This window comes from Aedes aegypti, chromosome 3, assembly GCF_002204515.2.
Source record: "Aedes aegypti strain LVP_AGWG chromosome 3, AaegL5.0 Primary Assembly, whole genome shotgun sequence".
Classification (NCBI taxonomy): Eukaryota; Metazoa; Arthropoda; class Insecta; order Diptera; family Culicidae; genus Aedes; species Aedes aegypti.
This window is the reverse complement of record NC_035109.1, coordinates 122,233,260-122,247,800: the sequence shown is the minus strand read 5'-3', so window position 1 is coordinate 122,247,800 and position 14,541 is coordinate 122,233,260. Positions and strand designations below refer to the sequence as shown.

At 36.7% G+C, this 14,541-nt stretch overlaps 1 protein-coding gene across 2 annotated transcripts; it reads left to right on the top strand.

The window, feature by feature from the left end:
• Positions 1-11,681: 11,681 nt before the first annotated feature.
• LOC5572564 (probable histone-binding protein Caf1) lies at positions 11,682-13,678 on the top strand. 2 transcript variants are annotated; one of them, XM_001654030.2, is made up of 3 exons: positions 11,682-11,771; positions 11,908-12,059; positions 12,125-13,678. In XM_001654030.2, the coding sequence occupies exons 2-3, from the start codon at positions 12,038-12,040 to the stop codon at positions 13,390-13,392; spliced, it is 1,290 nt and encodes a 429-aa protein (XP_001654080.1). In that variant the 5' UTR covers positions 11,682-11,771; positions 11,908-12,037; the 3' UTR covers positions 13,393-13,678. The 2 variants fall into 2 exon arrangements, with proteins under 2 accessions (XP_001654080.1, XP_001654079.1); XM_001654029.2 differs by having other exon boundaries at positions 11,716-11,812.
• Positions 13,679-14,541: the final 863 nt, after the last annotated feature.

Sequence of the window (14,541 nt, the reverse complement as noted above, 5' to 3'; positions counted from 1 at the left end):
GTAGTAAACGCTAGATGTGGAACACGAGTGGAACATGTTTGTGTCATTTCTCTTTCTACACCTTTCGAACATACTACAAACAACGCGTTGCTATGAATAAAGGTAGCATTTACTACAAAGCTACTGGTAGTTTGCTTTAGAGGTTGCTACTCATGCTTTGAGATTGTTGAAATGAATGGAATAATTAAAATTTGAGTAAATGTCATGGGAAAACGATGTCAGTTTTGATATTTCGAAAGGTATTTTAAGATTTCCGTAAAAAAATTGATATTTCGAAAAGAATTTTAAGATTCCGATAAAGAATTTTTAATTTATTTGAGAGACCTGGTATTCTTTCTGACGTTAAGTCCCAACTGGGACAGAGCCTAATTCTCAGCTTAGTGTTCTCATGAGTACTTACACAGTTTTTAACTGAGAGCTTTCAATGTCAATTGACCATTTTGCATGTGAATAATGTGTGGCAGATACGAAGATACTCATTACGATTATTATGTTCAATCTGGCATTACGATAATTATGTTGTTTCTTATGAATTCTCGGATGTCGGATGGATTTCAGCTAATTATAAAGTAATTCTTAATTTTATGTAAAAATCCTGACATCCCAGATTCTCTGATTTCCTTTGGAATTCTGGAATACCTATAGTAATTCTGGGTTTCCGATATGCATTCTAGATTTGTTATAACTATCCTGGGATTCTGTAAGCCATTCTGGGATTCTTTTGGGAATATTGTAAATCCGGTATTTGATCTGGCTATTAATCTCTTGAAATTATTCGGGTATCTTTAAGACGGTATTTCTGTAAGAACCTCTGAAATTTCAGTGAGATTCCTGCAAACTCTGGTCCGAATCTTTGGAATTCTTGTAAACTTTAGATCCCTTTGATTTCCAGTTCCGTTGGGATTTCGGAGGAAATCTTCAATTATAGTATAAACCTTTGAGTGTCTGAATGTAAAAATGTAAAAGAAAATCCTTAATTCAACCACTATTGTGAGAATTTATTTTCATTTCTAAGAATTCCAGGGATACTACCAGGAAACGTACCGAAATAACGAGAATACCACAGAAATAATAAGAATCCCATATCCATCATCGGAGCTCAACATGCTGTTTTTCTTAATTCACAGAGGAAGCTCAAAATTCTACCGCTATTTCATTAAATTCTCAATACTGGAATCTTGAAAATGTTAGGAACTTTTTAATGTCACAATTGCTGTAATCTCAAGATTCTTTCATAGGATACAGATTTCTAGCTAAAATCCTAAAATTTTCAGAAAAATCCTTGTTTTTAAAATCATAAAATTCACATGCACATAAAGGGAATGGTGTAAAGTTACATAACCAACATGAATTTGTGTTCATGATCGATTACGCGATTCATAGCGGGAATGTAGTAATATTCATATTTTCACATGATTTGTCGTTTATGCATCGACAAATTTGGCATATATGCATGATTTTATTGATTTTAAGTGTCACTCTGAATGGAATTTTCTTAACGTGCAGCATCACTCTGCACTCTGAATATAATTTTCTTAACGTGCAGCATCAGTCACTGCTCATGTTCGAAAGTAGTAGGTACCAGAGTCTATGAATGGAGAGTTGCGCGAAGCGACTTCTTTGAATAGTTGTTCTTCTTCGTCTTCGAAAATAGCCCCTATCTGTTTTGCTGGTCTGCTCGATAGGTAGACGGTTTGACAGTTCGATAGGTAGATTTGGTTTCACTCTTCGCGCAACTCTCCATTCATAAACTCTGGTAGGTACTACATGTTCGAAAGGTATTTTATTCATATCAAAAGTGTAGTAAACTTTGTGGATTTTGTTTTTGAGTAGATGCTACATGTAGTAAAGTTCAATGCTTTTTATTCATACCGCTCATTGTCTCGTATTTCCACAGTCTACTCACACACGGCAATAATTTCTTGTTAGTCTGCTAAAATTATAGTAATCCTTTCTAACGTAAACAACAATATTCTGGTTTCACGAGTTTTGGCCGGGTTTGCGACTGAATCATTTTTTACGGTTTGAGTTGATTGAGTTGATTTTGCATCAAAATCTCAAGCGTGAGATTTGCGAAGCAGATCTCTAATGATTTTGCTCTCTCGGGAGAGCGTATTGATTGACATTTGAGTGCGAGTCTATCAACACTGTTTCAGAGGAAATCTTCAATTATAGTATCAACCTTTCAATGCCTGAATGTAAACATGTAAAGGAAAATCCTTAATTCAATCACTATTGTGAGAATTTATTTTTATTTCTACACGGGAAAAAAATCTGTGGTAAAACTTACTATTTTAGCTGAGTACGCCCTTTCTTGAAACTACCATGGAATTTCAGACCAATTTACCATGTTTACGGTACAGCCCACCACATTACTGGTACATTTGACAGAAATAATTTACAACAATCTGATTTCGACCTCAGACATGGTAAAATCAAGCGCATTTCTGGTCTGCTGAAAATTGCCGGTGCGAACACTTAAGTAAACCCCCTAAAATAGTAGTTTTTACCGCACATTTTTTTTTGTGTGTAAGAATTCCAGGGGTACTACCAGAGAACCTACCGAAATAACGAGAAGTCCACAGGAATACTAAGAATCCCATATCCGGAGTTCAACTTGCTGTTTTTTTTTTAATTCACAGAGGAAGCTCAAAATTCTACCGCTACTTTATCAAATTCTCAGTACTGGAATCTTGAAAATGTTAAGCCCCAAGCACAATGTGAGCGGCAGCGCGGTACAGCGGCAATACGGCAATCCCATCTTGAGCTACACTCTACTTGTCAAGTCAATGTTGAAAAGGATTTAGTCAACACTGGATTGATAAGTAAAGTGTAGATCAAGACGGGCATGCCGTTTTGCCGTTGTACCGCGTTGCCGTTCACATTGTGCTTGGGGCCTTAGGAACTTCATAATTCCACAATAGCGCGATATTTAAAACTAAAAAGGCAATAGATGGCTCTTTTTTAGTGGTAGTAAAATCGAAATCCTGAAGCAAAGAAAGCACCACGGAAGATGAACTAAACACAAAAGGTTATGTATTCACTTTACTGCCCATAACTGCATATTTGTAACATTCGACAAGAGTAGGCATTGAGTAAATGGAATACCAAGTTTGAATTTCATGGCAGTATAGGATGAAGTCAAAATTTCTAAAAATTACGATGAAATCAAAAGTGCTTATCTGAGGCTGAAATTGTGTACAACTCATATCACATACTGGGTGAATAGTCAGAAAATAATTCTGATAGAAATTTCATCGCTACTTCATTACAAGACTCGTGTATAATCTCAATGTGACTGTTATGCGGTTACAATTATCAATGTGACAAAACAACTTGGTATTCTTTTCGGATTCTCTAGAACAAACTCACAGATTTTAGTGAGTTGATCGAAACTATTTGTCATTTGATGACTCTCCCCGGTATTACCTCTAAATTGTAAAACATGTCGAATGTAACAAATATGCAGTTATGGGCAGCTTACACTTGATTTGTAATCACTACTTTTTTGATCAAGTTTCCTAATTTCAAGTAATTTACGTTTTTCATTTTTTTCTTACATTTTGACAGTTCTTCGACTACCATTCTTCCATGCGCTTGTGTTGAAAGTTTGAGAAATTTGAGAATCCAGCGTAGGGCGATCAGTGGGTGGAATACAAACAACATTGTCGTCGCTCGGCGGCCAGTCAAGGAAACTGAATGTTCGAAAGGTTGTTGCCTGTACTTTTTGCCGCAGTTAGCGTTTAAGAACGAAATAAGCAGTTGTTACCTTATTGCTGTAATCTCAAGATTACTTCATAGGATACAGATTTCTAGCTAAAATTCTAAAATTCACAGAAAAATCAATATAAAATTCACATGCACATAAAGGGAATAGTTATCGCAAATTTACACTTCAAATCGTGTAAAATTACATTACCTACATGAATTTGTGTTCATGATCGATTACGCGATGCATAGCGGGAATGTAGTAATATTCATATTTTCAAATGATTTGTCGTGTGGATAAGTGACAAATTTGGCATCCCCTTTATATGCATGAATTAATTGATTTTTCGCTGCACTCTGAATGGGGCTCATTCACAAATCTCATAACGTCAAAAATGGCCAACGTCAAAAACCACCCACCCCCTCGTAACGCTTTTTGTATGGATATTTTACAAATATTGTACGAGCTGTAACATTTTGAGGACACCCACCCACCCCCTTCAGCGTTATGAAATTTGTGAACAAGCCCAATGGACTTTTCTTAACGTGCAGCATCAGTCACTTGTTGAACTGAATGGAATAATGTGAGTAAAAATCATGGACAATAATGTCAGCTTTGATATTTCGAAAGAGAATATCCAGTCATGATGTATAGCAGACATTTTTGTGATCGGGCAATTTTCATTCTAATTTAGTTAAGGCCGCACGGGACGTCATCATAATCACCCTATCGATTTCAAGAAGCAAATCCCAAGAACCACATCATATATCGATGCGAAAATGTATCACTATGATTCTATATACAGTAATACCTCGATATAACGTAACTCGATTTTTATTTTCGTTACGTTATATCGAGGTTACGTTATATCGAAGCAAAATACTTTTTTTCTGAATTTCGTTCACCATGTATTGTTTGGTGAGAAAATGGGTCTTATATTGATATTATTGAACTAGCAGGCATTTTCAGTTTATCTCACATATTTTTTTTTTTAATATTTTTCACTATGTAATTTTTTTATATTTTTCTTTTTGTTTTATTTTTTACTTTTACCTTTTTATTGCAGTAATCCCTAATGAAATGTATTCAGGAAAAAAACTTTGGAGGAATCCTTGAACACTCGGAGAAACTATAGAAGAAATTCATAAATGAGATCTTTCAGAAATCTTTAAAAATGTTAGTGTTGAGCAATCCATGAACATTTCTAGCAAGCAGTTATGGAATTTCAAGAATTTTGTTATGAGGAACTCGTGGTAAAACTCCTAAAGCAAATCTTTTTGTAATTTCTGGACAGAATTTTAGAATGAATAACCCAAGAATTCTTTGAAATATGTTTTTGTTAGAATTCATGAAGAAATCACTAGAAAACTATCAAAAACAAGAACTATCTTCGAGTAATTTTTCATGCAAAAGTTTCTGAACGAATACATTGTGGAATTTTCGGTAGTATTTTAGGAGAAATTTCTGGGGGATCTCAGGAGGAGGATGCTCAGTTTTTGAAATCCGTGAATGTGTTTTTGTAATAAAAAACATCAATAAAAAAATTTCTAGACTTATAGTCTTCAAGAATTACTTGAAGAACCCAATGAAAAAGAATCATTGGAATCTTTCTTAAGAAATTCGTGATGGAATCAATGAAAGATTTCATTTCACATAAAATCCTTGAAGAACCTAAAGTAGTATATAGAATGGTTTCTGCATAAATATTTGTAAAAAGTTCTGCAGAAAATCATAATTAAATTGGCGGAGAAATGCCAAGAAAGTTGTTCTTCAGATTTTTGGAAGAATACCTGTACGGTTTTTTAAATAATTTGTAGAGCATTCCAAGAATTATAACTGGATTGTCCTTTAAAGTGGCCGCTGGAAGAATTCATGAAAAAATGCTGAAATAATTTATAAATTTTTAGACTCCGGAAAAATATAAGGTATCATATGTGGAATTGTTTGAAGAATTCATAGTTGAATCCACTTTGTATCCTGGAGAAATTACACATGAATATCAGGAGGGTTAACTTGTGGAATTTCTGGAATATCCCTGTCGGAATTATTTTAAGAATAGGTTTTAAGTTTTATACATGAATGCCAGGACAGTTTGAGATAAGCCCATGGAGCAATTATTGGCGGAATATCTGGAGGCATCTTCAGAATCCGTCGAGAAATTTCGATATCGATTTATGACTGTATTCAGTGATAGTAAATGCTTGAATTGCTCTGATTTAGTATTGGTAGGTGTTTGAATCTTGAAAAATGTTTATAGCAGTTCATAAACCATGTTTTTAATAAAAATTGTAAAAATAAATAGGGTCAAAAAAAAGTTACGTTATATCGAGGTAAAAATTACGTTATATCGAGTTACGTTATAAAGAGGTCACGTTATATCGAGGTTACGTTATATCGAGGTATTACTGTATGTAGTGCACAACCCAATAAATTTTCAGCTTCATCGGTTCACTAAAACTCGAGATTTGCTTCCACAAAGTTTTGATGATAATTGTTATAGTGAGACGAAAGATAGGGAAAATAACACGGTCTTCCGTGTCCCCTTAATTCGTTATAAAAATGTGAAAATTCGAATGCTACAATTTTGAGATTTCCGTGAAAAATCTGAGATTTCAATAAGAGTTTTGACATTCCAGTAAGATTACCATAGAAATTTATGTGAGAATTGTGATATCCAAGATTCTCGGTTGTCTTTTGGAATTTCAGATCTTTTATGAAATTCTGGGATTCCAATACATTCTAGATATTGCGCAGTTCCCACCTTATTGGACCCCGCACTTCAGAAGTACGGGCGGGTTCATAAGTGCGGAAACGTCAAACTCTTTGTTTTCGCCGTTGGCGGGCAAGAAAAGGCAGTGAATCGGTTTCGCGCCAACGAAAATTGTTTACGTTTTATCGAAAACATGTGCTCTCAGCAGGGTTGCTAGTTTGTTTGTTTTATTTGTTTCACGAAAACATTTGATAAAAGTATGTCAGCCATTTGAAATAGGCTTGTAATTAATTGTGGCAATGATGCACTCAAGTGCAAATCTGCATTTGGATAGAAAATCCAATGTAATTTGTCGCGTAAATGTACATTTGAAGGACTTTGGGTATGGATCAATTTGCTTAGAAACATATTTGGAACCACTGCTTGGTGACCTTCGAAGTGCGATACACAACTTTCCCAATAGTCCATTTATCAAAACAAAGCACAATATGTTATTCATAATAATTTTGGGACTATGTAAGGCATTCTGGAATTCTTGTGGCAATATTAAAAATCCGCAATCTGATTCGATTATTAATCTTTTGAAATTATTTTGGTAAGGTACCGTGGGGTAATTGGATACAGAAAAATCAATAGTCAACTTCATTATTATGTACAGCTTACGTGAATAATGTAATTCAAACTTTTTTTCTGTGGATAACAAATGAGGGGCTAATATACTTCAAATCATCATTTCTTTAGATTTTTCGGATTTTTATGTATTGAGTATGAGGGACTTGAAAATTTGCGCCAAACGATCCACTTACTCCACCATATTGGGGTAAGTGGATCACCGCTAAAAAAAAACTATTCTCAAAATATGTATGGTGTGATTATGTATACTCAGAATGATATTGCTCTCGTTCTTATTATTAGTGCTAGTTATGTCATGATTTGATACTATAAAAATTAAAAAAGTGTCTTAATTATATGATTAAGAATATTAATACAATAGTTCACAATAATTCGAACAAAAAAAACATTGTAGCTAGAATTATTTGGATAAAATTCTTCTATATATTTACAAAAGTTATACTGAAGTCTTGTAGGATAATTTCTAACGAAGTTTTCGAAAAACACTGGTAGTTTAAAAAATTAGTTACATTTATGTTTGTGTAACAAACTGAAATCTTCTTATTCTATTTATGAATGTATTTCTATTATCTGTCTAGAACAATTTATATGGTCAAATAAGGTACAATATTATGTTTTCAATTGGAAAATTTCTATATTTTGCTCTTTTACAACTCAGCTTTAATATACCACGAAAAGTTTTGTTTGAATTTTGCGATATTCATTCTCTTATATTTTCTTGCACCAGAAATATTAACATAAATTTTCGGTGTATTAATTCAAATTTTCTATAGTCAATTAGACAAATTCAAGCTAGTAATGAGAAAAAGTAAAAACAAAACAATATTTGTGAGTATTCAAACTTATTCAAATTATCGTAAGCAGTCTGCCAATAAATTATAATAATACTTGATCCACTTACCCCACCCCATTAAAAAGTGGGGGTAAGTGTATCATGTCCAATATATCTGTATTTATTTATAAAAATCACATATTTTCATTGTGATTCATTCAATAAGAACTGAAATGCTCACCATGCGTTGAAAAAACTAGTAGAATTTAATTTAACGCAGAGATACAATGGATTTTTGATTGACGGAAAACAATTTTAAAATTAATTGATTTTTGCAGCCAACAAGTTTGCTTGTGTTAGTGTACGTGTAGTATCAGTTTGGCATCAGTATCAGTGTGGACGTAAGAACATAACCTAAAACGATGCAATGGTGCAAAAACATTCAACATATTCAAGTATTTATGCTCAATATGGACAAATGATCCACTTACCCCACTGATACACTTCCCCCCACCTTATCTTTAAGGGATGGTACACAAATTATGTCACGCTAAATTTCAACTTTTTCGACCCCCTCCCCTCCCCCCCCCCCCCCTTTGTCACGTTTTTTGTATGAGTCCTTCGAAAATTTTGTAAGGCTTGTCACGCTTGGCTTGACCCCCTCCCCCCCCTTGGAGCGTGACGTAATTTGTGCATGACTCCTAAGAAGGTATGTCTGAGATTTTCAGATTTTACATCAAAATCTCAGTAGTGGAAAGCAAAAAACTCCATTATAATTTATGTGCGAAAACCATATAGAAGCAGATTTTCTGCCTCCAACATTATTTTATGTGCCACTTTTAAATTTTATTTGTGAATAATAAAATTCAAAGTCTATGCATGTAAATACCACTAGCATTGCAATGCATTATAAAGGTTAATTTAGTACAACGTCTGTGGTACAACCTATTTAAGCTGCTAATATTTTTGAAAGGCACAAACCTGTATGCCAACGGTTGCAAACATGTATCGCCATCTTATTTCTTTACTGCTACTGTACGAGTTTTCCCAGAGTACTATCATTTTTATAACAGTAATACACATCACATTTCAGCCGAATATTCGATTCAGACGATGAACTCCAATGGAAATGTATCCCGCTCGTGCAATGACTATTTGCCAAACCACGCGATGCACTGGGTGGCGATGGAAGAACACAGTGGTTCCACATTCTCCAGCAGCACTCGTACAGACTCCCACGCTCTTGTTGGTATCATCCCCGCAGCTGCTAACATCAAGACGACCAGATAATTTACTATTTCATGGATTTCTAACTGGGGCCCGTTTGAATATGTATTAATTTTTATTCTCCGGAATAAATGTGTATTACTGTATGCGTATTTGATTTTCATCATCATTTTTTTACAAAAAGAAAAATAGAAAATTTATTTGACTAGTTCATTTATTTACTACATGCGATCAGAGATAAAATATATTAGCGCGACCGTTTGAAATAAGTTGCACCTGCATTTGCTTTATATGTGCACTGCATTTAAAAATGAGCGTGACAAAACTTTTGTTTTTATGTGCGTGACTAATTAATTGCAAATGCCAAGCTGGATTGCAAAAATCTATGGTCGCTGCGCATAAATTCCAATTGGAGATTGAGCTCAGTGTAGGTTTATCACAAATTTATACTTCAAATCGTGCAAAATTACATAATTTACATGACTTAGGGCCGATTTCTTCACCATGGCTTAAGCGGTAAACCACGCTTACCCATATAGTTAAACTAGGTTTAAGGCCTAAGCGGTGGTGAAGAAATTGGCCCTTAGTGTCCATGCTCGAATACGCAATGTAAAGCGGGAATGTAGTAATACTCATATTTTCACATGATTTGTCGTGTGAATAAGCGAAAAATTTGACATATGTGCATGGTTTTATTGATTTTAAGTGTCACTCTGAATGGAATTTTCTTAACGTGCAGCATCATTCTGCATTCTGAATAGAAATTTCTTAACGTGCAGCATAAGTCACTGCTCATGTTCGTAAGTAGTAGGTACTACATGCAGCAGTATGCGGCGCCGCCATCTTTTCGAATCCAACATGGTCTAAGCAACCGTTGGATACTCAAATGCATTTCAATGCGGATACTCAAAAGATCTTGGCTGCTGTCAAATCCATTAGGTGGGATTAGGGTTGCCATATACGTGACTACATGTTCTAAAGTTTTTTTTATTAATACCAAAAGTGTAGTAAACTTTGAGGATTTTGTTTTTGAGTAGATGCTACATGTAGTAAAGCTCTCGCATAACTTCTGATCTCGCCCTAAAGTTTCTGAGCATTTGAATAGATTTTCATGCTATTTAACAAGGCTATGAGGAGGAAAGAATCATTATATACCTGCCCTTGATGTTGGTTTGGATGCTTATTCCCAGACAACCAAAATGTACGTATAACGAAATCACCTGGAGGCTTTATATGTGCAAAATTTCACTTATAAGATGTCGTGAAAAGGCCTTCTACGTACAAAAGTGGAGGCGATATGCGTGCATATATTATGTGATGAATAATAACATACAATGCGAGTGTATAAATATTCTACCGAACCAACCTGTGATCTTATGCGACTTAACTTATGATAACAAATGTTGATTTGACAGCTGCTACGGATTGATGCGACTTACTTTGTATGAGTGTACGAGACGAAACAAAATGTATAAATGAACTCAGAAAAGAAGTGTTTTATGCGAGGAAACTCATCAAACTGACGAGTTTATCCACGGTGTTTTGCGGGTTTGATGTAATTAGTATGGATAAACGAGTTGTAACGTGAACTTTCATGCGATTTCTGGTTGTCTGGGTTCTTTCTTTTCTCGCATAACCTGTGATTTCGCCCTAAAAGCCATTGGTAATCGTGTGTGTAGCTCCTTGTTTCTAAGTAAATGCAAGGACCAGGATGAAAACTATCACCACTAGGAGATAGATGAGTATCTTCTCTTCATTGTAGCATTGTTGAGTAAGGTGTAAATCCATCCGTTTGCACGGTAACTGCAAGCTACATACTCGGTTACTAATGGCTTTTAGGGCAAGATCACAAATTATACAAGTTTTGCTCAGAAACAACGAGCGCTACCAATCGTTTTTAGGGCGTTATCTCAGAGTATGCGAGAGTTCAACTATTTTGTCTTTGGTTCAACGCTTTTTATTCATACCTTCCAATCTCTGTCAACTTTGTTCAGAGCTACTACTTGACTGACAAAACTCAAATGGGTCGACCGCGAAGTTGTCTTTGATTTAACCAAAAATATACACTGAAATGAATTTTATTGTAGAAACTACTGAATCCATGGTAAAATTAAGAACTGCACCAACGATTTTCAACCGACTACATTAATCTGTTAACTCTACCAAAACATAGTCAACATCACTACACAAGAAAATTTCTTCTTTTGATTTAACCAGAGTTGTAGTATTTTTGACTAGAAACATTCTAGATTTGAGAAGTTTAGCATCATACTTTTGACCAGACTGTGTTGTACGGTGGGTGTCATGGATTGAAACACAATGCTTTGTAGTGGATGCTACTATCGACATAGACAAATTTACTGCACTGCTCAGTGATTTTTACCAGATTTTAGTAAACTTAACAGATTTTTGTAGTCGGTTGAAAATCGTTGGTGCAGTTCTTAATTCTACCATGGATTCGGTAGATTATACAACAAAATAGTTTGCGTGTAACTATTGAAATGTCAAAATTCAACTTAAATTTTAATATCAAGTTAAACGAATCGGTGAAATGGTTCAAAGCCTAAGAACTGCCAACACTGCAAGGAAGACGTCAAATGTCATTGAATGACCAGGTAATTTCTCTGACCACTCAATTGCGCACGCAGCCATTTTTGCGGCATTTTGCACAAAAGAAGCGCCGATTTCTGGAGCGAAGCAGTGGTATTTTGTGCAGCTCGGTAATAATTCCATTTTTCTGTTACAATAGCTTACTATTTCTGTTAGTTTTCTATTTTATTGATAAATGTGGTGCTAGTGAATCTAATGACGATAAAATCTCCACGATTGGACGGTTTTTCCTCCGTTTAATTGCAGTTCAAAGTGCCCCAATTTGCAAGCGTGTCTGTGGAAGAAGAGGTGACGGGAGGAAAAGAGAAACTTTTCGGCTGGCTGCAAGCTTGACGATTTGGCGGGTGATTGATCTTCAAAGGAAGCATCTGCAAAAATGGGTGATCGTGGCGATGGAGGTAAGATTGGGTTTTGCTATCAGAATGTTTATAAGATTTTGATTCGATTTACTATTGTTTTGCAGCGGAAGCTTTCGATGATGCCGTTGAGGAGCGTGTCATCAACGAGGAGTACAAAGTATGGAAGAAGAACACTCCTTTCCTGTACGATTTGGTAATGACCCATGCTTTGGAGTGGCCTTCGTTGACTGCGCAATGGTTGCCGGATGTGACCAAACCGGAAGGCAAAGATTACTCCGTCCATCGGTTGATACTGGGAACGCACACATCGGATGAACAGAATCACCTGCTGATTGCCAGTGTGCAACTTCCGAATGAGGACGCCCAGTTTGACGCGAGCCACTATGACAATGAGAAGGGAGAGTTTGGCGGATTTGGATCCGTATCGGGTAAGATTGAGATTGAAATCAAGATCAATCACGAGGGTGAGGTCAATAGGGCAAGATACATGCCGCAGAATCCCTGCGTTATCGCTACCAAAACGCCATCCAGTGATGTCTTGGTGTTCGACTACACGAAGCATCCGAGCAAACCGGAACCAAGTGGCGAATGCCATCCGGATTTGCGTCTACGGGGTCATCAAAAAGAAGGCTATGGGCTATCCTGGAATCCTAATCTGAACGGATACCTTCTATCAGCCAGTGATGACCATACAATTTGCTTGTGGGATATCAATGCGACTCCCAAGGAACACCGAATTATCGACGCTAAGAACATTTTCACCGGTCATACGGCGGTCGTTGAAGACGTGGCCTGGCATTTGCTACATGAATCGCTGTTCGGTTCGGTAGCCGATGATCAGAAACTGATGATCTGGGATACCCGTTGTAATAACACCTCCAAGCCATCGCATACCGTCGACGCGCACACGGCTGAAGTAAACTGCCTGAGCTTCAATCCCTATTCAGAATTCATTCTGGCCACTGGATCTGCAGACAAAACCGTTGCCCTGTGGGATCTCCGCAACCTCAAGCTCAAACTGCATTCGTTCGAGTCGCACAAGGATGAAATCTTCCAGGTCCAATGGTCGCCACATAACGAAACCATTCTTGCTTCATCCGGCACCGATAGGCGGCTTCATGTGTGGGATCTGTCCAAGATTGGCGAAGAGCAAAGCGCCGAAGACACCGAGGATGGACCGCCGGAACTTCTTTTCATCCACGGTGGCCACACGGCCAAGATCTCCGATTTCTCGTGGAACCCCAATGAACCGTGGGTCATCTGCTCGGTGTCCGAGGATAACATCATGCAGGTTTGGCAAATGGCTGAAAACATCTACAATGATGAGGAACCGGACGTGCCGGCCAGTGAGATTGAATCGGGAGCCCCGTAGGGTTCGTGTTTGCGCGAGAACGTAACATTTTAAATTATAAATTCGTTTTATCCCAACAAAGTATCTTTAGAATCTAGCGTCGTAATTCCGAATGCAGAAATAAAAGCTGTATCGTTTAAGGAAGAGAACCTTGTTCTGCTCTTACAATTAGCTATCACTATGATCGCGTTTCTGTTGATAACGTTCTATTCCAATACATAAATGTGGCGTTTTGCGACATGTGTCGTGTTAACGTAGATCGTAGAGATAATCTATTTTGTCAAATAAAGCATTAATTTGTCTGAAACTAACGTATTAATCATTTGAGAAAACGAATCTATAGTGATTTTCTATTGGAAAAGTAGGGAGCCGGATTATGGAGCCTATTTAGTAAATCAAGCAGATTCATGTGACTCGTCTGTAGTCACTTGGGCTTATTTTACAAGTGGCGTGAGGTGAGAATCGTCGGTATCGTGAAGCGAGGTAACAATTCTCGACTCATATGTTTGGCACTTTTGATTCATTTCGGCTGGAGTAAGCTACTGAGCTCATATTTGGCGACGTGTCGTATTTAATTGCTTTTTGTAATTGTAATTTATTGGCAAAACGAGAACATGTTAGTATTTACGACTTAAGTATTTACTTTTATTTTTATTGCCAAGATTCAGACAACTTGACCGAGAAAACCCCTCAAGCTCAGAGTTTGGAAAATTTCCGAGTTTCATACTACAGTCGCCTAGCAAAACCAATCACAGTCAGCAAAGTCAGTGAAATTCACGCCTATCGCCGCTGTAGGTAAATTGCCTTGAAATAAGTAAAACACTCGTTTGATCGATTTGAGTGAGTTATATTTTCAGCACAAACATTTGTCTGGTTCTCGAGATGTGTGCTCTTGGAAAATTGAGGTTTGGCTTCGATGCATCTTCACCTCAAACTAATGTAGTCAGGAAAGCCACGTGAGTTTCGCGGAAATAAAGCCTACTACTATTACCATTGGGGCCCAGATAGCCGTAGCGGTAAACGCGCAGCTATTCAGCATGACCATGCTGAGGGTAGTGGGTTCGAATCCCGCTGGTCGAGGATGTTTTCGTAAAGGAAATTTTCTAAATTCCCAGGGCATAGAGTAGCTTCGTACCTGCGACACGATATACACATGCAAAAATGGCCAAT

What these genes read in the sequence shown, in the direction of transcription:
- LOC5572564 (XM_001654030.2), top strand. Translation starts at nt 12,038, where the DNA reads ATGGGTGATCGTGGCGATGGAG. An exon ending in GGGTGATCGTGGCGATGGAG is followed by an intron (nt 12,060 to 12,124) that starts GTAAGATTGGGT and finishes ATTGTTTTGCAG; the next exon opens with CGGAAGCTTTCGATGATGCC.